The 25,050-nt window shown below is 40.0% G+C and overlaps 1 protein-coding gene across 3 annotated transcripts in view; it reads right to left on the reverse strand.

Moving 5' to 3' along the window:
* Positions 1-25,050, reverse strand: part of ACTN2 (actinin alpha 2) — a 79,107-nt gene that overhangs the window by 40,618 nt on the left and 13,439 nt on the right. For 2 of the 3 annotated variants that reach the window (XM_082629565.1, XM_082629569.1), the window contains exons 2-4: positions 3,533-3,647; positions 2,506-2,625; positions 1,535-1,621 (exon numbers count right to left, since the gene is read on the reverse strand). In XM_082629565.1, the coding sequence (XP_082485691.1) occupies positions 1,535-1,621; positions 2,506-2,625; positions 3,533-3,647 (322 nt within the window). Of the gene's footprint in view, positions 1-1,534; positions 1,622-2,505; positions 2,626-3,532; positions 3,648-25,050 lie in introns of those variants that run through there. The other variant, XM_082629567.1, reaches the window with a different exon arrangement.

The following is a 25,050-nucleotide window of genomic DNA, read 5'->3' on the forward strand; positions in this document are numbered from 1 at the left end:
TCATGATGTTTTACGAAATACTATGCTTTGACTATCTTATCTTGGGCACATAAATAATAAATTGGGGAACCTCTAATGGGTCGCACCATTCATAGTTACATTTGAAATAGAATTAAGTTTTCAATTAGTATTATCACTAATTTGAAATCTGTAACCAATCAGAAGAAAACCTGAGGTCAAGCTCACCTCTGTAATATTTGTGGGAAAAGGATTTGCTAGTATAGCAAATGCAGTGGTGTGAACAAGATTTTTTAAAATAGTATTTGTTCTATCAAGTGGGCTCAACTGCTTAAATATTTAAATGCCGAAGTATATAATAAAATTGATTAAATGATTACAAACTATTCTTTTTTAATAAAGCAGGAACTTTTAAAAAGCAGGTTATTATTTTCACTAGCATGAAAGAAATGTACTTTAATAAGAGTACATTGTATGAAAGTTTTCAAATTCAGACTCTTCATAAATTCGAGTTGGCTGTTATTCCTGAGCCTGAATTCTTGAGGTTTTAATATCATTATATCTTAGTTTGATTTTTAGAGGGCGTAAGTAAACTCCTGGACAGAATTATGAACCACGCTCCCAGCCCTGACCATTTGGGTGCGTGGTTGCCTTCTAGGTGACAAAGTTAGAGGAGACTGCCTGGTTGGACAAGTCAGACCACCCTTAAGTACGTTCTTTTTTTTTTCATATTTATTTATTTATTTGGCTGCGCTGGGTCTTAGTTGTGGCATGCGAACTCTTAGTTGCAGCATGCATGTAGGATCTAGTTCCCTGACCAGGGAATGAACCCAGGCCCCCTGCATTGGGAGCGCAGAGTCTTAACCACTGTGCCACCAGGGAAGTCCTAAGTATGTTCTGCAGCTATACCTTTTGTGATTTGAGTTCTAAATAGGCCAAGTTCTAATTTTAAGAATGTCAATTTGACACTTTTGACAGTGCTGAATTCATCAAAATGTTTTGGAGTTCAGTGGGCGTAAAAGACTAAAGATCTGCATCTTCAGCGGCAGTGCCGAGGATTAGGGTTATGTTACAATGATGGAACAGTTATTGGGCCAAAAGACACAATTACAATAGAGATTTTGTTTAAAAAAGGGGGGGGCAGAGAGGGAGAGGAGAGAGAGAAAAAAAGAAAGAACAAATGAACAAACTCAGATTTCAATCGATTATCTTTCAGCACTTGAAGGAAAGCGTTTCAAGATATAATAGTCTAAAGAACTGTTATAGTCGTGAACCTACTGGTATAATAAGCAATAAAGAAGCTCAAAAAATGCTCATTTTAAAAAGCGACTTCTGTTCTGGACACGTACTCATCTTTTCCAAAATGATTCCACCCCCATGAATGAAGCAGCATTGCTGGGGTCTTTTTTTCATACAAATAGAAAATTTGTGAAAACCCAAGTCGCATATCTTTCATTCAATCCTGTCAGTGACTGTTCAATTTTACAAAAGCTTATCCAAATTCAACTTCATCAGCTCAATTTACAAATTACGCTAAGTATCTTAATACGATCAGGTTTTTAACCCTGTCCTTTACCTTCAACGGAAATATCCTGAATAGCAAAGCGCAGGATGATGGTCCAGATCATACCCAGCGTCATCTTCACGTTGCCATCAACAATTTCTTTAGGTAAGAAAAAACAGCAACAAATGAGGGTAAAGATAACATAATCAGCACATAAAGTTTTCCTGTAAGTTATGAGTCTCCTGTAAAGTTTTGACTTCAGAGCTACTGGAAGATATACACATGGAAAGACCAGTTTCTGTTTTTGTAAGTGTCGCAGCGTGTCTAGTTATAAATGTGGTATTCATAATCAAATGTCTACAGTTTAAATGAGTTGTGAATTAATAATGAACACAAAGCTTGCATATGCAAAGTCACTGAAAACAACCCAGGGGTTTCCAAGGTTTAAAGACTAGATGAGCCAAGGTTCTAAATAATCAAACAGAGAGAACACTGGGTCATCTTTACCCAGATCCCTCTTCCCGAGCTCCCCAGTTGGCAGGTTCTCGGGCTCAGTTGTATAGAATGAAAGGCAGGGCAGTCTCAGCTCCTGCCAGACTCACCAGGACTCCCAATCTCCCACAGAGAATGGAGATCCTTCCTACTAGTTCTTATTAAGAGTCACTGGGATGTACAAGTTCTTTCTCATTTGGATTATCAGTTTGAAAAAGACAGCATCATATTTGACTCCTTTTTTTTTAATTTTTGGCCACACCATGCATGTGTGCATGTGCGATCTTAGTTCCCCAACCAGGGATTGAACCTGCGGCCCCTGCAGTGGAAGCTCAGAGTCTTAACCGCTGGACCACCAGGGAACTCCCTTGACTCTATTCTGTACAAATGATCCTAGAGCCTTGTCTCCCATTCATGGTGCCTGCGGGGAGCCTGGCAAGAGAGGCTGACACAGCAGATGGGGGGAAGGAAGCAGGCATCCAGCTGCAGGCCCACTGCCCCACGGGGAGGTCTGTGCGCGGTCAGGGTCATTCCCATCACACCCCATTTACCTTCCGCCCCGATGGACACCAGCTTCACGCCTTTGCTGGCTATGTAATCCAAGGCTTTGTTGACGTTAGCGATTTTGTGGAATCGCATTTTTCCTCGGTCAGGTTTGGGCAGCCTTTCCCCTGTTGGATGAAGAAAAAGTCGTGTAGACACAGAGAAAGGAGACCCTTGATGCAGAATCAAGATGCCAAAATTCAGAGTCCGTGCCCTCCTTAAATGGGAATCATTACTTGACTGTTCCTTATGTGTTCCCAGTTTCTGTAAATCACAGTACTTTCAAGGTCAAATGGACCAGAGGGGAGCTGTGCTATTAAGGCCATATGCTTTTCAGATTTGCTGGGAGAGTCCAGTTTGGTCTTTGAGCCAAAGTACGAATGAGTAAGAAAGAAGCTGGTTGGTGCCCCTGCCGCATTCAGAGGTGCTGACCAGCTGTGGGAGAAAGTCAGGGAGCTTCGTTCAAACCACAGGGCTCAGATGTGGAGTTACGAAGACAACTGGGTCAGGGCCACCCTGCCTTCATCCTTCCCACTCACACCTCTTTAATTAAGCCTGATCCACTCTCCAGTCCAAAGTCTAAACCAGCCAGCTGAAATTCAGAGCAAAGGATAACCCCTCAGGGACTTTAACTCCTGTTTTCAGAGTTAAGCCAACATGTACACTGGTCTTTGGCGTGAAAGACAATTTCTGTAATACATACTAGCTGGACTTAGTGGAGAGGGCAGCCTGGTGGGCAGCCATATAAATGTCATTTTCTCTTCTCTTATTCTGTTTCGAAGTCGGTGGTAGAAACATGATTTTAATAAGTCAATTTTCAACAGAATTCACTCCTTTTTTAGAACAGAAAAATAACTCCAGGCAGACTGCTCTTTGGAAAGGTTTGCTTTGCCAATAATACCATCTCCCCCAGCCAGGTTCAAAGGGAGCTTTTTTTTTTTTAAAAAAAAAAAAAACAGATGCATATCTACTGCTTGGACATAGAAGTATGTGTAAGATTGGGTATAACACGTATGAAAAATGTTTAAGACTCACCTGAGATGACTTCCAAAAGCAGCATGAGCTTAAGGCCATTCCGGAAGTCTTCCTCGATGTTCTCGATCTGAGTGCCAGCTTTCCTGAGGTGGGAGTTACACCAGGCAGTGAAGGTCTGCAACGAGAAGCAAACAGTGCTGAGCACAGCCCCATCAGCACTCAGAGCCCCTCCACATGGACCAGGCCTGACATCTTACACATCCTGGGGAGAACAGGAGGCTGGGGCATCTTGGACCTTTGAGAGAAAGCAGACCGAATTGGATGGAAAGCATGATTTGAGGCCTGAAGGTAAGATTTTAATAAACTTGCCTCTTTAGAGACAAAAAAAAAATCATTTATGGGGTCTAACCACCTGAGGAATTTTTGCCTTCAGTTTAGAAAGGTAACACATTTGGGATTAACATATACACACTACTATATATAAAATAGATAACCAACAAGGACCTACTGTATAGCACAGGGAACTACACTCAATATTTTATAATAACCTAAAAGGGAAAAGAATCTAAAAATGAATATATATATATTATATATATGTATATAATATATATATAACTGAATCACTGTGCTGTATACCTGAAACTAACACAACATTGTAAATCAACTATACTTCAATTTAAAAAGAATAAAAAAATTTTAAGAAGATACTATGTTTACACCTGTGCCTTTGCCTTCTGAAAACCTCTTATTCTGTAGGAAATTAGGATATGCTTATTCCCCGCATACAACAGAAATCAGCGTGCTTGCAGAATGGATGAATAAATTATGCTTAAAGAATGTTCAAAATGTCGTACTTTAGAGCAGAGGGTGGGCGGCATTGTGCAGTAGAAAGGGGAAGAGAAGAAGGACCCATAACCACTAATTATCTACAACTAGTTTATCCTGGATGAACAACAGTTTTAAGCTAGTAACTGAACCAATTAAACAAATGTGCAGTATAGTCAATCATTAATAACAATAGTAGTAGTAGCAATGATAATGAACTCCTGCTGACATATTCCAGGTCCTGGGCTAGACCTCAGATTTCAAAGACAATTAGATACAGCCCTGCCCTGGAAGGGTTCAGAGGCCAGTCATGTTAACAAATGACTAGGGCAATATTAAGCAGAAGGATGAACTATATACTAAGTGGCATCCAAAGTCATTGTTTATTTTTCAAACTTCTTTTAACTTGGTTTCCACTTGTGCACTATTTCCTGCCAAAACCAGATTAGAAATGCTTCTGGCAGCTGCTGGCTAAGAATGCAAACTGTGCCCTTGTCACACAACAGCTGCTGGGCTCCGGAACAAAGTGCCGGCACATTACACTGCAGAGAGACAGACAAACGGGGTTTGTGTTATAGATAAAAAATGAACCTCTCAAAAATAGAGTTTCTCCAAGTAAGACTACAAAAAGACACAGTTTTCCATAAAAATGATTTTTCTGGGTAATAAAAAGGATTTTCAAATCTGACTGATGGGCACTTATTTCAAGAAATATGTGATGGTATTTGCAGCAACATGGATGGACCTAGAGATGATCATACTAAGTGAAGTAAGTCAGAAAGAGAAAGGCAAATACCATATGATATCCTTTATATGTGGAATCTAAAATAGGACACAAATGAACTGATCTACAAAACAGAAAGAGACTCACAGATACAGATAACAGACTTCTGGTTGTCAAGGGGGAAGGGAGCTGGGGATGGATTGGGAGTTTGGGGTTAGCAGATGCAAACTATTATATAGAGAATGGATAAAGAACAAGGTCCTACTCTGGATGAAGTGAGAGAGTAGCATGGACATATATACACTACCAAACGTAAAAGAGATAGCTAGTGGGAAGCAGCTGTGTAGCACAGGGAGATCAGCTCTGTGCTTTGTGACCATCTAGAAGGGTGAGACAGGGAGGGTGGGAGGGAGACGCAAAAGGGAGGGGATATGGGGATATATGTATAGGTATAGCAGATTCACTTTGTTATAAAGCAGAAACTAATATACCATTGTAAAGCAATTATACTCCAATAAAGATGTTAAAAAAAGATCCTACTGTATGGCACAGGGAACTATATTCAATATTCTGTGATATACCATAATGGAAAAGAACATGAAAAAGAATGAATATAGATGTATAACTGAATCACTTTGCTGTACAGCAGAAATAAACACAACACTGTAAATCAACTGTACTTCAATAAAATAAATTTAAGAAAAAGAAATATGTGATGGAATTAAATTCTAGGACAAAAATAAAATGTAGGTATTTTCTTGGATTTCCAATAATAAATGTTATTGTGAGAGCCGAAACTAATAGTTATTTCTCCTAAAACACATCTAAACTTTAGTCAGGTCTAAACAGAAGAGATACTCTAAGTCATATACTCTAGGTCTGCACCGAATCAATATGGTAGCCAGTAACCATAATTGGCTATTTAAATGTAATTAATTAAAATGAAAGGAAATTAAAATTTTAGTTTCCCAGCTGTACAAGCCATCTTTCAGAGTGTTCGAAAGCCACATGTGTACAAGCACATCTGTACTGGATGGTGCGGATGTGTATGGAACACTTCCAGCATCACAGAGAGTTCTATTGGACAGTGCTACTATACATCATCAAATTTTGTGTTTTGAAGCTAAGATTATTAACAAGAGTCTATTTTTACCTGGGTTCAAAATTCAAGTGGTACAAAAAGGCATACAGTGGAAAGCCTCCCTCTCACTCCTGTTCCCAGCCACTGAGTTCCTTTCCCCAGAGGGAACAACAAAGAGATTCAGTGTCTTGTGTTTCTCTTCAACAATATTCTATACATACGTAAACACAAAGGCACACACATCTTTTTTCTATCCCTTTAACACAAATCATAATATACACATTGTTCTGCACCTGGCTTTTTTATATTTTTTAAGAAAACTATAACCTAGGGTCATTCAATATCAGCAAAGAGCATTCCTTTTTATGGCTGCATAGTATTCCACTGTCGTGACTATACCATACTTTATTTTCTAACCAGCTCCTTGGATGGACATTTAGGTTGCTTCCAGATAAGTAAGTTCATACAGTGAAAAACTTCCCAGGCCCCATTTTTAGCAAGCAAAACTACTTTAAAGGTTTTCTGGTTGTTTTTCTTTTTTTCACAATACCAAGACTAACCATATACCTAACCTTTTGGGGAAGGCACAAGAGAACAGTGGGTTATGGAACTGACAGAGAAAAAATTATAATGATATAAAATATTTACTTAGTTTTCTTTATCTATACTCTAATTAAAAATGGGCAAATATTGCTGGTATAAATTACCTTAACTTATTACCATGTTATTTAAGTCCCTTCATAATATAAGTATCAGAAGCACTTCTGGATAGAACCCCAAAGCTTTTCATGAAATCAATGCAGGTTTCCTGACCCCCGCTATGGAACACTGTGAACATCTGCTGGATACCACCTTTTTTTTTTTTTTCTTGCGGTACATGGGCCTCTCACTGTTGTGGCCTCTCCCGCTGCGGAGCACAGGCTCCAGACGCGCAGGCTCAGCGGCCATGGCTCACAGGCCCAGCCGCTCCGCGGCATGTGGGATCCTCCGGGACCAGGGCACGAACCCGTGTCCCCTGCATCGGCAGGCTGACTCTCAACCACAGTGCCATCAGGGAAGCCCCTGGATACCGCCTTTTTCTAGGCATGCATGCGATGAAGGTAACTTACCACAGGTAATTTTTCAGTTGCAAATCCAGAGAATGAACTGAATCTACCAGGTCAATTTTGTCAGTTAAGCCTAATGAAGTTTCGCTTTCTTTAATGAGTATTCCGAAGAGCCAATAAAGGTGATGACTAACCAACTCAAATGTGAAAAAGGACCCCAAGGCTCTGTGATAATAGCTTGCAAAGAGGCCAGTGTACTCTGAAAAGGAATTTTAAGCTTTATTAGACTGTTTAATTTTCATTCTATTTACAGTTTCCATTACCATGGCCTACAGAGACTGTTCCTACGCCTTCCCCATTGTCCTCCGCTTCTGTGAAAATCCCACTAATCGTGGAGGAGATAAAAACAAAATCCACCACAGCAGCAACAAAATCCCACATATGGTACCTAAAATATTTCTTTGTGGGGACTTCCCTGGTGGCGCAGTGGTTGGGAATCCGCCTGCCAACGCAGGGCACACAGGTTCAAGCCCTGGTTCGGGAAGATCCCACATGCCGCGGAACAACTAAGCCTGTGCTCCACAACTACTGAGCCTGTGCTCTAGAGCCCATGTGCCACAACTACTGAGCCCACGCGCCTAGAGCCCGTGCTCCACAACAAGAGAAGCCACTGCAATGAGAAGCCCTCACACCGCAACGAAGAGTAGCCCCCACGCAGCAATGAAGACCCAGTGCAGCCAAAATTAAAATTTAAAAAAAAAAGACTTCTTTGTGGATTTTCTTGCTCTTTGATGGCAACATGCCTCTTTAAGGTCCCTGTGAACTAAATCTGGGAGAACTGAAATGGAACCAATGTAGGTCCATGTGGTTTTGGAGGGAGGCTCCTTGATTCAAACCAGATTAGGAAGGCAGGTGTCCTTTCTTAAAAGACATGGTATTACAAACCAGATAGAGACCCTCAAGGAAAGAGGCCAACGTCTCCCCAGCCCAAAGCTCACCTCAGAAGCTGCCTCATCACATCTGAGGTCCTCCAACCTCCTCCCTTGCTTCCAACTCAAATCTTCCTCTACCTCTCTCCTAGAGAAGAGTTTCTTCCCTGCCCCTGTTCACCTAGTGATAAATACATACACTTTTTGCATCTTGAAAACAAGCACATAAAAAAACCTCTCAGAGCCACACAAAGAGAACCAAGATGGGAAAGCATGAACCGTCTACCTGCAGACAGGAAAGGCTGATGCTTCCAGTCCTTCTCACCCTTCAAAGACGCTCACGACAAAGGTAAGGGAATGGTGGACCTAGAGATGATCATACTAAGTGAAGTAAGCCAGACAGAGAAAGACAAATATCATGATATTGCTTACATGTAAAATCTAAAAATAAAAAGTGATACAAATAAATTTATATACCAAACAGAAGTAGACTAACAGACATAGAAAACAAACTTACGGTTACCAAAGGGGAAACGGTGGGGGGAGGGATAAATTAGGAGTTTGGGATTAACAGATACACACTACTATATATAAGATAGATAACTGACAAGGACCTATTATATAGCACAGGGAACTATACTCAATATTTTGTAATAACCTCTAAGGGAAAAGAATCTGAAAAATAGATATATATGTATAACTGAATCACTCTGCTGTATACCTGAAATTAACACACCATTGTAAATCAATTATACTTCAATAAAAATAAATAAATATATATGTATATATTAAAAAAAAAAAGCTAAGGGAACGAGTGTTCAAGTCACAGAGGAAAAGACGGAAAGGCATGGGAGTCACTGTCTCACTTTGTATATTCCTTAGGCAATGGGAGCAAATATTAGCATTTCTTCCTGAAACATACAGAATCATAACCCATGAGTCACTGGCCAGGATGGACAGTCCTGTGGGTGCAGACTGGTCTCCCTGCTCAAACAGGACCCTCTCTGGTCATGGTACTGAAACTCTCCAAACACAGGGAGCAGAGGAAGAGGGCCTGGGGGTTAAGGCCATGTGCCTGTGACTTATAGTATTATGTTTTCCTGGGATAAGTCTGAAGGATACTCAAACGATCAGTGGTCGCTGCCCCATTATCTTCCTGAACATAATCTAGAGATCCAGAAAATGCTCCTCAATCCCTGAAACATGGTGGTTGAGAAAAATGTCAGTTGGAATAACCAACACATGGAAGCAGCCTAAATGTCCGTCGACAGAATAAAGGATAAAGAAGATGTGGGGGCCTCCCTGGTGGCGCAGTGGTTGAGAGTCCGCCTGCCGATGCAGGGGATACGGGTTCGTGCCCCGGTCTGGGAGGATCCCATATGCCGCGGAGCGGCTGGGCCCGTGAGCCATGGCCGCTGGGCCTGCGCATCCGGAGCCTGTGCTCCGCAACGGGAGAGGCCACAACAGTGAGAGGCCCGCATACCGCAAAAAGAAAAAAAAAAAAAAAAAAAAAAAAAAAAAGAAGATGTGGTACATATATACAATGGAATATTACTCAGCCATAAAAGAGAATGAAATAATGCCATCTGTAGCAACATGGGTAGAGCTAGAGATTATCATACTAAGTGAAGTAAGTCAGAAAGAGAAAGAAAAATATCATATAACTTATATCTGGAATCTAAAATATGATACAAATGAACTTATCTACAAAACAGAAACAGACTCACAGACATAGAGAACAGACTTCTGGTTACCAAAGAGGAAGGGTTGGGGGGAGGGGTAAATTAGGAGTTTGGGATTAGCATAGACACACTACTATATATAAAATAGATAATCAACAAGGACCTACTGTATTGCACAGGGAACTCTACTCAATATTCTGTAATAACCTATATGAGAAAAGAATCTGAAAAAGAATGGATATATGTATACGTATAACTGAATCACTTTGCTGTATACCTGAAACACAACATTGTAAATCAACTATACTCCAAAATAAAATAAAAATTAAAAAAAGAAAAAGAAAGAAAAATGTCAGTTGGAGGAGTTTTCCAGGAATATCTGTTAGCAAGACTTGCTACCCCCATTCAGAGGCCATACCTTCTTCCTTGAAGAACATACTAGCAAAGTCCCAAGTCCATAGGAATCCTAAGACCACTGTCTTTCTGAAAGTTAAATTATATGCCATGACAATCAATACAATGTGCTTAACAGCAAAAAAGCACTTATTAAAAAAAAAGGGACTTCCCTGGTGGTCCAATGGTTAGGACTCTGTGCTTCCACTGCAGGGGACGCGGGTTTGATCCCTGGTCAGGGAACTTAGATCCCAATGCCGTGCAGAGCAGAAAAAAAAAAAAATAGCACTTATGTCCTCACTGAAATATTGAGATAAGCTTGAGTTACTGAACGTTATGCATTTGTATTTGGTTTCTTTTTAAGTTAATTAAGTCAATTAATTCTACAGACACAACAACCTACATTGTAGACTATTCCAAAGAGAGCAGAGAAAACAAGGTCTTTTAATCAAAACGAGTAATATCTGTGATTATATATATTGTTTAAATAACACAAGTTTGCATCTCTACCTGGAAAAGATGATCAGCTGGAGACACAAATAAGAAGCAAAAAGATCAATCCTGAATCTGATACGGTTCTCTGAGTTTGAGTCCATCTCATACCATCAGTTAATTATTAATTCTTCTAGCAATAAGGCTCTAGGGTTGGGCTGCCTCCTATAAGACTATCCCTGTTCAATTTACTATTCCATTTTCTCCGAACAAAAATCTGGCAACACAACAGCTATCAATTTCTTTTATACTCTGTTAACCAGCTTTTATTTTCATAATAACTGCATAAAATACTAATTAGAGGTCACATTTCCTAACATGGAGGCTCACTACAGCCACTGGGCGTTTCTGAACAAAATAGAACAGGGTTTACTGAGGGCTGGGACGTTTGGACAGCGCCTGCAGCATGAAGCTCAGGATAGGCAAGCCTGAATAATTTTCAGCTTTTAAATCCACTAATTATAAACAGCATTGTCACTGGGAGTCTGGGGTTAGCAGATGCAAACTTTTATATATAGAATGGTTAACGATAAGGTCCTACTGTCTAGCACAGGGAACTATATTCAATATCCTGAGATAAACCACAATGGAAAAGAATATAAAAAAGGAAGTATGTATATATATATATATATGTGTGTGTGTGTGTGTGTGCAGCTGAATCACTTTGCTATACAGCAGAAATTAATACAACATTGTAAATCAACTATACATCAAAAAAAAGAGAAAAACAGCATTGTCTATCAGGTCTAAACAGGTTTGGGGCACCATCAGAGTGTTCTACAATTTTGAGTTTGCTTATCACTTACTGTTCTCAGAGAGTAAAGACATCAAGTGGCTAGCATGGGGATTCCTGGCCTGCATCCTATGGGTGGGACAACTGAGCCCCAGGTGAGCAGGGGCAGTGGTCCCTGAAAGGGAGCAGGGAGGGCAGGTGGAGCCCTGTCCAGCCCACAGTTGTGGCTCAGAACTCGGATTCTATTTCTGACTCTGACACCATGCAATTATTTGTCCTTCACGTCCTGACACCTTCCCAGCTACCAAAAAATTGTCATGATCAACTTAATAAAACCATTCAAAAGGTTATCAGGAGGAGAAGAAATGCAAAGGCCAGCCGGGCCACATGACCTATTATCACAAAGGTTCTGAACAGCCTCCCAGGAAAAACTGTTGAAAACCACAGCTCTGTTAAGTTGATTTTCTAAAAATGCTCCATTTGTTTTTCTATTTACAATAATCATTATAACAGTGTCTTCTTTTCCACTTCACAAATTCTCAATTTGCCAGGATGCCTCCTAATCCATTTCCTCGTTCTTTTTAAATATTCAAAAAGTAAGGCAGGGGTGCAGGTGTCTAGAAAGATGCACACATTTTGTAAAATATCCGGTTAAGGGAGAAGGGGGGCAGATCCAGCATTTAAGAAAGGACACACTACCCTCCTGAAGGGCAGGGAGCCGCTCCTTTGAGAGGGCAGAAATTCCTGCAAACCATGTGGCTGGCAGAAGCAGATGTGCTGGTTCACCACAAAGCTTCACCACCCCTCAGCCAGAAGGACCCTGACCCACAAATCACAGGGGGAATAGCACTGGGTGAGCCTGGACAATGCCACAACACCCAGAAAAATGGGCCACTCCAGCATCACATCAGAAAAATCAGCAGAATGACCTTAAATTGAAAGATTCAGACACTCAACCATCTTTAAAAACATTTAAAAGGTGTTTCTCAGGATCACAGACAGAGAACAGACTGGTGGTTGCCAAGAGGGAGGGGGTTGGAGGAGGGATGAAGTGGGAGGTTGGGATTAGCAGACGTAAGCTATTATACATAGAATGGATAAGCAACAAGGTCCTACTGTAGAGCACAGGGAATTATATTCAATATCCTACGAGGAACCATAATGGAAAAGAATATATATGTATAACTGAATCACTTCACTGTTCAGCAGTAATTAATACAACATTGTAAATCAACTATACTTCAATTAAAAAAAACACCTAATAATTTTTTTAATGTAAATTGCCAAAAAAAAAAAAGGTGCTTCTGCTGGAGTTTATACTAACTTAGGATAGTTCTCTGGGCCCAGCAGTCACTCAACAGTTGTCACAGACTGTTCAGCACAGTGAACGCCGAAAAATCATCTGATCTTGAAAACATTCCAAACCTTCAACGTTACCAAGCACCCAAGTACACTTCTCAACTACAGATATTTAAAAAATTAAATCAAAGCAAGAAGTACGGGGGCTTCCCTGGTGGCGCAGTGGTTGAGAGTCCGCCTGCCGATGCAGGGGACATGGATTCGTGCCCCGGTCCGGGAAGATCCCACATGCCGTGGAGCGGCTGGGCCCGTGAGCCACGGCCGCTGAGCCTGCGCGTCCGGAGCCTGTGCTCCGCAACGGGAGAGGCCACAACAGTGAGAGGCCCGCGTACCGCAAAAAAAAAAAAAAAAAAAAAAAAAAAAGAAGTACGTAAGTAGAAGAGTGTTCCTTCTAAGGATGCTGCATGTGCTACAATCAATTACCAGAAATCTCGGAAGTCCATTTGGCGCCCTCCTGTTCTCATAACCGGCATAACCAGGCAGCTAATGACACGGTGGGCAGCCCTTTCTCCTCCACCCACAAATCTCTGCTTAGTCTCCAAGATCCTGCTGGATAACATGGCATGCAACAGCTCAGTTTAGCAGTCCCTAAAAAACAGCAACCCTAAAATCCGAAGCCTGGCTCTGTGACCAGCTCAGCGTCTGGTGTGGGCAAGTCAGTTCATCTCTCCTGTGGCTTATTTCTTTCCTTTTCTTTTCTTTTCATTTTATTTTTAATTTTTTTAACATCTTTATTGCAGTATAATTGCTTTACAATGTTGTGTTAGTTTCTGCCATATAACAAAGTGAATCAGCTATACATATACATATATCCCCATATCTCCTCCCTCTTGCATCTCCCTCCCACCCTCCCTATCCCACCCCTCTAGGTGGTCACAAAGCACTGAGCTGATCTCCCTGTGCTATGCAGCTGCTTCCCACTAGTTATCTATTTTACGTTTGGTAGTGTATATATGTCCATGCCACTCTCACTTTGTCCCAGCTTAACCTTCCCCCTCCGTGTCCTCAAGTCCATTCTCTACGTCTGTGTCTTTATTCCTGTCCTGCCCCTAGGTTCTTCATAACCTATTTTGTTTTGATTCTGTATATATGTGTTAGCATATGGTATTTGTTTTTCTCTTTCTGACTCACTTCACTCTGTATGACAGACTCTAGGTCCATCCACCTCACTACAAATAACTCAATTTTGTTTCTTTTTATGGCTCAGTAATATTCCATTGTATGTATGTGCCACATCTCCTTTATCCATTCATCTGTCAATGGACACTTAGGTTGCTTCCATGTCCTGGCTATTGTAAATAGTGCTGCAATGAACATTGTGGTACTTGACTCATTTTGAATTAGTTTACTCAGGATATATACCTAGTAGTGGGATTGCTGGGTCATATGGTAGTTCTATTTTTAGTTTTTTAAGGAACCTCCGTACTGTTCTCCATAGAGGCTGTATCAATTTACATTCCCACCAACAGTGCAAGAGGGTTCCTTTTCCTCCACACCCTCTCCAGCATTTATTGTTTGTATATTTTTTGATGATGGCCATTCTGACCGGTGTCAGGTGATACCTCATTGTAGTTTTGATTTGCATGTCTCTAATGATTAGTGATGCTGAGCATCCTTTTATGTGTTTGTTGGCAATCTGTATATCTTCTTTGAAGAAATGTCTGTTTAGGTCTTCTACCCATTTTCGGATTGGGCTGTTTGTTTTTTTGATAATGAGCTGCATGAACTGCTTGTATATTTTGGAGATTAATCCTTTGTCAGTTGCTTCCTTTGCAAATATTTTCTCCCATTCTGAGGGTTGTCTTTTGGTCTTGTTTATGGTTTCCTTTGCTGTGCAAAAGCTTTTAAGTTTCCTTAGGTCCCATTTGTTTATTTCTGTTTTTATTTCCATTTCTCTAGGAGGTGGGTCAAAAAGGATCTTGCTGTGATTTATGTCATAGAGTGTTCTGCCTATGTTTTCCTCTAAGAGTTTTATAGTGTCTGCCTTACATTTAAGTCTTTAATCCATTCTGAGTTTATTTTTGTGTATGGTGTTAGGGAGTTCATTCTTTTACATGTAGCTGTCCAGTTTTCCCAGCACCACTTATGGAAGAGGCTGTCTTTTCTCCACTGTATACTCTTGCCTCCTTTATCAAAGATAAGGTGACCATATGTGCGTGGGTTTATCTCTGGGCTTTCTATCCTGATCCACTGATCTATATTTCTATTTTTGTGCCAGTACCATACTGTCTTGATTACTGTAGCTTTGTAGTATAGTCTGAAGTCCAGGAGCCTGATTCCTCCAGCTCCGTTTTTCTTTCTCAACATTGCTTTGGCTATTCAGGGTCTTTGGTGTTTCCACACAAATTGTGAAATTTTTTGTTCTACTTCTGTGACAAATGCCATTGGTAGTTTAATAGGGATTGTGTTGAATCTGCAGATTGCTTTGGGTAGTAGAGTCATTTTCACAGTGTTGATTCTTCCAACCCAAGAACACGGTATATCTCTCCATCTGTTTGTATCCTTTTTAATTTCTTTCATCAGTGTCATAGTTTTCTGCATACAGGTCTTTTGTCTCCTTAGGTAGATTTCTTCCTAGGTATTTTATTCTTTTTGTTGCAGTGGTAAATGGTAGTATTTCCTTAGTTTCTTTTTCAGATTTTTCATCATTAGTGTATAGGAATGCAAGAGATTTCTGTGCCTTAATTTTGTATCCTGCTACTTTACCAAATTCGTTGATTAGCTCTAGTAGTTTTCTGGTAGCATCTTTAGGATTCTCTATGTATAGTATTATGTCATCTGCAAACAGTGACAGTTTTACTTCTTCTTTTCCAATTTGGATTCCTTTTATTTCTTTTTCTTCTCTGATTTCTGCAGCTAAAACTTCCAAAACTACGTTGAATAATAGTGGTGCGAGTGGGCAACCTCATCTTGTTCCTGATCTCAGTGGAAATGTTCTCAGTTTTTCACCACTGGGAATGATATTGGCTGTGGGTTTGTCATATATGGCCTTTATTATGTTGAGGTAAGTTCCCTCTATGCCTACTTTCTGAAGGGTTTTTATCATAAATGGATGTTGAAGTTTGTTGAAAGCTTTTTCTGCATCTACTGAGAGGATCATATGGTTTTTATCCTTCAATTTGTTAATATGGTGTATCATGTTGATTGATATGCATATATTGAAGAATCCTTGCATTTCTGGGATAAACCCCACTTGATCATGGTGTATGATCCTTTATTGTGCTGTTGGATTCTGTTTGCTAGTATTTTGTTGAGGATTTTTGCATCTATGTTCATCAGTGATATTGGCCTATAGTTTTTTTTGTGACATCTTTGTCTGGTTTTGATATCACGGTGATGGTGGCCTCGTAGAATGAGTTTGGGAGTGTTCCTCCCTCTGCTATATCTTGGAAGAGTTTGAGAAGGATAGGTGTTAGCTCCCCTCTAAATGTTTCGAGAGAATTTACCTGTGAAGCCATCTGATCCTGGGCTTCTGGAAGATTTTTAATCACAGTTTCAATTTCAGTGCTTGTGATTGGTCTGTTTATATTTCCTATTTCTTCGTGGTTCACTCTCAGAAGGTTGTGCTTTTCTAAGAATTTGTCCATTTCTTCCAGGTTGTACAAGTTACTGGCATAGAGTTACTTGTAGTAATCTCTCATGATCCTTTGTATTTCTGCAGTGTCAGTTGTTACTTCTCCTTTTTCATTTCTAATTCTGTTGATTTGAGTCTTTTCCTTTTTCTTCTTCTCTGAGTCTGGCTAATGGTTTATCAATTTTATCTTCTCAAAAAACCAGCTTTTAGTTTTATTCATCTTTACTATTGTGTCCTTCATTTCTTTTTCATTTATTTCTGATCTGATATTTATGATTACTCTCCTTCTGCTAACTTTGGGGGTTTTTTGTTCTTCTTTCTCTAATTGCTTTAGGTGTAACGTTAGGTTGTTGAGATTTTCCTTGTTTCTTGAGGTATGATTGTATTGCTATAAACTCCCCTCTTAGAACTGCTTTTGCTGCAGTTTTGGGTTGTTGTGCTTTCACTGTCATTTGTTTCTAGGTATTTTTTTATTTCCTCTTTGATTTCTTCAGTGATCTCTTGGTTATTTAGTAGTGTATTGTTTAGCCTCCATGTGTTTGTATTTTTTACAGCTTTCTTCCTGTAACTGATATCTAGTCTCATAGCATTGTGGATGGAAAAGATACCTGATATGATTTTTTAAAATTAATTTATTTATTATTCATTTTTGGCTGTGTTGAGTCTTTGTTGCTGTGGGCGGGCTTTCTTTAGTTGCAGTGAGCGGGGGCTACTCTTCGTTGCGGTGCACGGGCTTCTCATTGCAGTGGCTTCTCTTGTTGCGGAGCATAGGCTCTAGGCGAGCAGGCTCAGTAGTTATGGCTCACAGGCTCTAGAGCACAGGCTCAGTAATTCTGGCGCATGGGCTTAGTTCCCCCATAGCATGTGGGATCTTCCCAGACCAGGGCTTGAACCCGTATCCCCTGCATTGGCAGGCAGATTCTTAACCTCTGCGCCACCAGGGAAGTCCCTTGATATGATTTCAATTTTCTTAAATTTACCAAGGCTTGATTTGTGACCCAGGATATGATCTATCTTGGAGGATGTTCCACAAGCACTTCAGAAGAAATTGGATTCTGTTGTTTTCTGATGCAATGTCCTATAAATATCAATTAAGTCCATCTTATTTAATGTATCATTTAAAGCTTGTGTTTCCTTATTTATTTTCAGTTTGGATGATCTGTCCATTGGTGAAAGTGGGGTGCTAAATCTCCTACTATGATTGTGTTACTGTCAATTTCCCCTTTTGTGGCTGTTATGTATTGAGGTGCTCCTATGTTGGGTGCATAAATATTTACTATTCTTATATCTTCTTCTTGGATTGATTCCTTGATCATTATGTAGTGTCCTTCTTTGTCTCTTGTAATAGTCTTTATTTTAAAGTCTATTTTGCCTGATATGAGAATTGCCACTCCAGCTTTCTTTTGATTTCCATTTGCATGGAATATCTTTTTCCAATCCCCTCCCTTTCAGTCTGTATGTGTCCCTAGGTCTGAAGTGGGTCTCTTATAGAAAGCATATATATGGGTCTTGTTTTTGTATCCATTCAGTCAGTCTATGTCTTTTGGTCGAAGCATTTAATCCTTTTACATTTAAGGTAATTATCGATATGTATGTTCCTATTCCCATTTTCTTAATTGTTTTGGGTTGTAGGTCTTTTCCTTCTCTTGTGTTTCCTGCCTAGAGAAGTTCCTTTAGCATTTGTTGTAAAGCTGGTTTGGTGGTGCTGAATTTTCTTAGCTTCTGCTTGTCTGTAAAGGTTTTAATTTCTCCGTCGAATCTGAATGAGATCCTTGCTGAGTAGAGTAATCTTGGTTGTAGGTTTTTCCCTTTCATCATTTTATTTTTTTTTTTTTTTTTTTTTTTTTTTTTTGCAGTACGCGGGCCTTTCACTGTTGTGGCCTCTCCCGTTGCGGAGCACAGGCTCTGGATGCACAGGCCCAGCGGCCATGGCTCACGGGCCCAGCCGCTCCGCGGCACGTGGGATCCTCCCAGACCGGGGCACGAACCCGTGTCCCCTGCATCGGCAGGCGGACTCTCAACCACTGCGCCACCAGGGAAGCCCCCCTTTCATCATTTTAAATATGTCCTGCCACACCCTTCTGGCTTGCAGAGTTTCTGCTGAAAGATCAGCTGTTAACCTTATGGAGATTGCCTTGTATGTTATTTGTTGCTTTTCCCTTGCTGCTTTTAGTATTTTTTCTGTGTATTTAATTTTTGATAGTGTGATTAACATGTGTCTTGGCGTGTTTCTCCTTGGATTTATCCTGTATTCTTTTCATTTTATTGAAGTACAGTTGATTTACAGTGTTAATTTCTGCTGTACAGCAAAGTGACTCAGTTATACATATATGCTTTTTCATATTCTTTTCCATTATGGTTTATTACAGGATATTAAATATAGTTCCCTGTTCTATACAGTAGGACCTTGTTGTTTATACATCCTATATATAATAGTTTGCCTCTGCTAATCATGTGGCTTATTTCTTCCCCTAAGCAATGCACCATGAACCTAATTTGACGAGTTGGCTGGGAAGTGTGATGAATTGTAAAGGACTGGAAAATATTTTGCAAATAAAAATGCTACAGGAACACACGCAAAAAAACCAGCAGTCGGTGATGGCAATTCAAAGAAACCTGAGGTGCTTACAATGGAAACAGAAGTAAGTCATCACATAGAAAAATAAAGACAGCCCATGGTCACAATTTATGTCTACTTGAACAGAGATATTCCACCTCTGATAACTGAACATAAACATGCTGTCACTCAGCACATTTCATAGCCTACTGCTGTACACAGAGAAGGATGCAAGGAGGTCTGTGATCCAAGAACCCAGAACCATGCCAGGTCTCCATCTTTGCTGGTTTATCACAAGTACTCACCCCACCATTCAAAGAACCAAGGACACCCACTGGCATATCTTAACTTCCTGAAGGTACAAGGTGCTCAGAACACTCGTTTTTGCACATAGAGGGTAAAAATATTTTGCCCACGAACTTTAAAATTAACTCGTGTAAAAAGACAAATTCCAGGCTTCCCTGGTGGCACAGTGGTTAAGAATCTGCCTGCCAATGCAGGGGACACGGGCTCGAGCCCTGGTCCGGGGAGATCCCACATGCCGTGGAGCAATTAGGCCCGTGAACCACAACTACTGAACCTGCACTCTAGAGCCCATGAGTCACAACTACTCAGCCTGTGTGCCACAACTACTGAAGCCTGTGCTCCACAAGAGAAGCCACTGCAAGAATAAGCCCGCGCACTGCAACGAAGACCCAACTCAAACAAAAAAATTTTTTTAATAAAATAAATCAAATAAAATTTAAAAAAAACCAAATTCCATTGCAAATGGAAGACCCACAACTGGTTTCCCAGGCTTTTACATGCCCGCAGGCATACATATTATGAATCAAAGAACCACAAAATGAACACAGTAGCCCCTAGTCTTCCCTTATTCACCTTTGTATCAGCACCCAGCAGGGACACCTGTATTCACACACACAGAGCTAACACTCATTCAAATTTTTAATACTTCAAGCTTAAACTTGACAATTTCAGTCATAAATGAATTGGAGCCTCAACAGCAACAACATACTGCTTTTAACTTGAGTAACAGTAATACTCATAAATACAAATTTGATTACTCAGAGACAAAGTAAAAGAAAAAAACAGAGGCAGCCTTTTCCCACTTATTCATCCCCAACAAATACTGCCTTCAAGCAGGATTCAGGATCTCTTTCTAGGCAATGTGAGAATATCTAACAATTTCTAATTAAGGAATATCAAAGCCTACAAACAACTCAAGTAGGGCTTTCACCATTTAGAATTCTTTAAGGACTTGGTAGGGAAGCAGGAATAATCCTCTCAGAAATACCTGGTGGGTGACACCACCACCTGGAACATTCTAAAAATATCTGTGAAGTGCCACACAGAGAAGCTGGGATTTTTGTTTTGTGTTCTAGACAGTGCCCGGGACCTAGTGGCACTCAGTAACTATTTGCTGAATAACATCTTATTTGACCTTCTGGGATAGATCAAAGAAGATAGCAATCAGATTTTTTAAACTGAAAAAATAAAAAACACCGTGGAGCTAAAAATCTCTATCTGCTCAAGTTCCAGGCTTTTGAAAATTATCATCATCATGTCAAACTTAACTAGAGGATCCTTAAACGTTAAAAAAAGAGGAGTCTGTAATCTTGCTTCCCAAAAAACACCTCATAAAAAGTAAAAGGCAACCTTACTGCTGAGGGGACCTAAAAATAGAATCAGGCTGATGGATGACTGAAGTGGGGAGGTTAAAGATGGCTCTCCCAGCCTCTGAAAAGACAGTCTTAACCAGGTCTGGTTTTCATCATGAATTTTAGACTTCAATCACCAGGCTCATAAGACTGACTTCCATTTAGTCCCTGTATGTTCAGAATAGATAAAGAAATGTGCTAAAAACCCTTGAGGTTGCCTAAAGGGACAAAAATGCTTTTCAGTTTTTTTTAACAAAGCCAAGTCTAGACTGGACTAATTCCAGTTTAAGGAATGACCTGTCTGGGACTTCCCTGATGGAGCAGTGGATAAGACTCCACACTCCCAATGGAGAGGGCCTGGGTCCAATCCCTGGTCAGAGAACTAGATCCCACATGGTGCAACTAAGAGTTCACATGCTGCAACTAAAGATCCCACATGCTACAACTAAGGATCCCATGTGCTGCAACTAAGGAGCCCGCCTGCCACAACTAAGACCCAGCCTCAACCAAATTAAAAATAAATAAGTAAATAAATAAAAAAGGAATGACCTGCCTACTATGTGGAGTCTCTTCTGTAACTTCCAGAAAGGATGCGACGGAAAGTTATGGAATTTGGAAAGAGGAAATAGCTAAATAAGGTACTTTATGTTGGGAAGCATCTGAGCTCCAAAGGGAAAGTTGTGCATTGTCTACGGCATCACTTTTACGCTCTTCTACAGCTCATCTATCTAAGCCAAAGATGATGAAGAGCAATGCAAAGTCATTCTTGTCTACAGACAAGGAATGCATTCTGTCCAGTTCAGGGACAACCCTCCTTCCACCCACAGAAAAGTATCTGCCACCATTTGGACATTAATTTCAATATTACCGATCTATAAATGTTACTGTTCTTCAGATTCTCTTTTGAACTGGCTGGAACACCTCTCCAGTTTTCTTATTAGTAAGTTAAATAACATCTTTAACGTGTTTATTTTTCTTCCTGTATGAGAGTCGTGGTTTTACCTTTATTTAAGAACTATCTTTTAATAGTTTTAGTCTTTCTTCTAAAAAGAGGTCAACATTCACATGTGCTAAAATAAAATATTCACTATTCTGGTCTAAATTTTACTGATTTTGATGAAGACAAATAGTAATTAATGCACAAGAATGATACACATAGAAAACAAATTTATGGTTACCAAAGGGGAAAGGGGGTGGGGGAGGGATAAATTAGGAGTTTGGGATTAGCAGATACAAACTAATATATATAAAATAGATAAATGACAAGGTCCTACTATATAGCACAGGGAACTATATTTAATATCTTGTAATAAACTATAATGGAAGTATATAGTTATAAGTTATATATATATAACTGAATCACTTTGCTGTACACCAGAAATTAACACAACATTGTAAATCAACTATACTTCAATAAAAAATAAAAATAAAAAAGGACATGAGCAAAAATTTTACAAAAAGAATGATATACCAAAATAACTGAAGTCTATCACTTGCTGATGTTAATAACAGTACGCTTCTCTTGTCCTGTGAAAATGACAACTGTCTGAAGTCTCAGCTTACTGCATTCCTTTTTCATTTAAAACCCAATGTGCGTCCCCGTGTTCCCTCTTATACAGATCACCAGAAATTATATTGGATTTGGGTTGAATTCTTTAGCACTTTTCTCTGTTTCATAAAAAATCTTACATTTCTCTAGAAGCTAAAGTACCTCCATCTGTTAATTTCCTCCCAGCTCATGAAATTTCCTACAAACATTTTATTACCACTTACAGGAGTCCTTATTACTCATTCTCCTAATTCTTATTTTTCAGGGGCAATTACTCATCTCTGCATCTCTGTAGTCCTCAAGGTAGAGAGAAGCAACCTAGCAAGGACATCAAACACTTCTGTGAGCCACTGACTCCCAATACTAGTTTGCAATCCAAACTACCTCTCCTTTAATTCCAAGGGATGTTTTGCAATGCTTGAAACAAAATCTTAATTATAAAAAAAAAAAGTTACAGCCTTCTGTCTTCTAAAGGACAGTTAAATGATCTTGATGAAACTCCCCATTTTAACTGTTAAATGGGGAAAAAAAAGTTAAGATTAGAAATATGCAGATACTTCCTAAACAATTGGAGGCATACGCTAACCAAATCAAATCTCTACAGGATCAAAGTTTTGGTCATTTTTGCTCTAAAGTATTAAAAACAAAAACGGTAAGCTCAAAGAACCACATGAAAGCTATTGGTGCCTGGTCATCTGAACTTAAAGATTTCCTGAGGTCAAGAGCCTGACTTAGCCGCTGGCTGGGAGTTTTGTGGGGTCACACCTGCCTCCCCCAAGCCGGCACGACCTCCGTGGAGAATTCCTTTGACGACTTGCTGGTAAGTAAGCATTTAAGGCTCCCAACAGCCTCACATACGATTGATCCTAAGTTATGCTTTCCAAAATAACTTGTTCCCTTGGAGCCTGGGTAATTATGTGTAAGACATGGCTCTGGGACAGGTCAGACCCAACTGTTGCTCGGTTATAGGCAAAAGCAACATTAACTGTACTTTCACGATTCTCTTCTTGAGGATGAATTCAAGTTTAAAGAAAAGCACACTGATGTCCCCCTCCCAACCCCAGTCCATCCCAGCAACTGGGGAAGCAGCTTGTACTACCCAGACACCAAAATAAATATTCTTAAATTCAAGTTCACCATACTGTTACTATTTTCAGGGACCCAAACAAATGGCTGCCTGCACAGAGAAATTAAAGTGTTCATTTCGAAGGGAACAGCTCTCTATAATACGCCAGTCTCTGCGTTGGTAGTTTGGACAGAGCACAGTTCTAAGTGAGGAACAGCCCCCAATTAGGTCCGTCTACAGGTTTGCTCTACATATGCAGAAAGCTCTGGAAAACAGAAGGGCTAAAAAACAGGGAAGCTGGTCATTTCCAAAGTTCCTGCCCACTCCGCCCTGGGGGAACCAGGCTGGGATTTCCTCCATCGAGAAGTTCTTCCCTAGGACTCATGCTGACTAAAAAGTGTTCATAAAAATAGATAATAAAGTCTTCGTACCCTGAGCCATTTCAGACAGTTATATATTATAGTATAAAACACAGAAATATATGCTTTTCTAGTACAGCGTCAAGTCATCTAGCAGGCAATATGGCAAAATGTTAACACTAGTTTTCCCTACGGTATGACTTTTTTAAATTTCTTCTCCAAATTTTCTGTAGTGAAGACATACGACTTGGGTGATTATTTGAAAATGTATCTTAAAAAGCTGGTTTGGGAAAGTCTATAAAGTTTGTTAGGCTAGATTCTTCTCCCTTCCCTGGTTATCTGTAATTATGTTAGCTAGCTTTCTTTCACTCAGCCTCCATTGTTTTACCTGAAAAAGAAAAACTACTTAAATTGGATACACTCCAGCAAGCCTACATTTCTGAAGTTAATGAGTTGGTGAGGTGCTACTTCAGGACTTTTTTAAAGTTTGACACTAAAATCCCTATTTCAACGTGAAGTTTTAAAATGCCCATGGAGAAGGTACACACTGTCCAAGTCCAAGGACCGCAGCAGAGAAATCTTTAGTATCCAGTTACCCAGACACCAGTGACGGCAATAGAACCCACTGTCACTCCCCAAGTATTTCTGACAGCATTCACCCTGCTTCCCGACCAAGTCCTTAATGGACTCGAATGGTGACAGCCCCACCTGTGTCTCATGACAGAAGGGACAATTTTACATTAAACACGATTTTGTCCCACAGTAAATATACTTATCACTTCACTTCCAGACTTTCAAGTGTCTAAAGATATATACAATTTTATTAGAAAGAGACTTAAGCTGTCAGAAGAACAAACCTAGAGATCCAACCTTGGAAATTGGTCCAGATATTTCAATAGAGTTTAACCCTTAGTTTTTTAGATGTGCAAAATAAGCATCCTTAAAGGCTAGCACATATTAATAGCAAGCTATCTGAAGTATGATTATATATACTATTTATAAAACCACACGGACGGCATACAAACTACCATAAGGACGACGACAATGTGGATTTCAGAGGGAAACCTGGCCAACAGTAGACATCCAGTGGGGTCTGTGGTCCCATACCCTCCAGACACAGGGCTCACTCCCACCGCTGGCTACAAGGCTTGGTCTTCTAAAGGATTCGTGAGTTAGAAGATTCAGAAATTATTAGACAGTGATATTTAAAACTGTCAAAGTTTTAGAACTCTCATTTCACCAATATTTGCATTTTTTCAAGTTCAGAAATAGGCCAGTACTTTGAGAAAAGGCATTACTGTCCAATATACAAATTATTTGGGTCTCAATATTATGTTAACCTTCTCTGAGGTGGCCTTGTGTATCTCCTCTGAACAGTGACCACAGAATTCGAAGTCTAAACTGGACCACTTCTGAGAGTCAAAGGTGATGCTATTTATAGTTACTCTGGGACAAGAGCCACAACTGGAATTGTCCTGGGCAAACCTGGATGAGGGGTCACCCTACCTCTGGAATCAGTCCACCATCCTTCCTCATTTCCTTTCATAAAGA

This window comes from Mesoplodon mirus (genome assembly GCF_964341445.2).
Source record: "Mesoplodon mirus genome assembly, chromosome: 2".
In the NCBI taxonomy this organism is placed as follows: Eukaryota; Metazoa; Chordata; class Mammalia; order Artiodactyla; family Ziphiidae; genus Mesoplodon; species Mesoplodon mirus.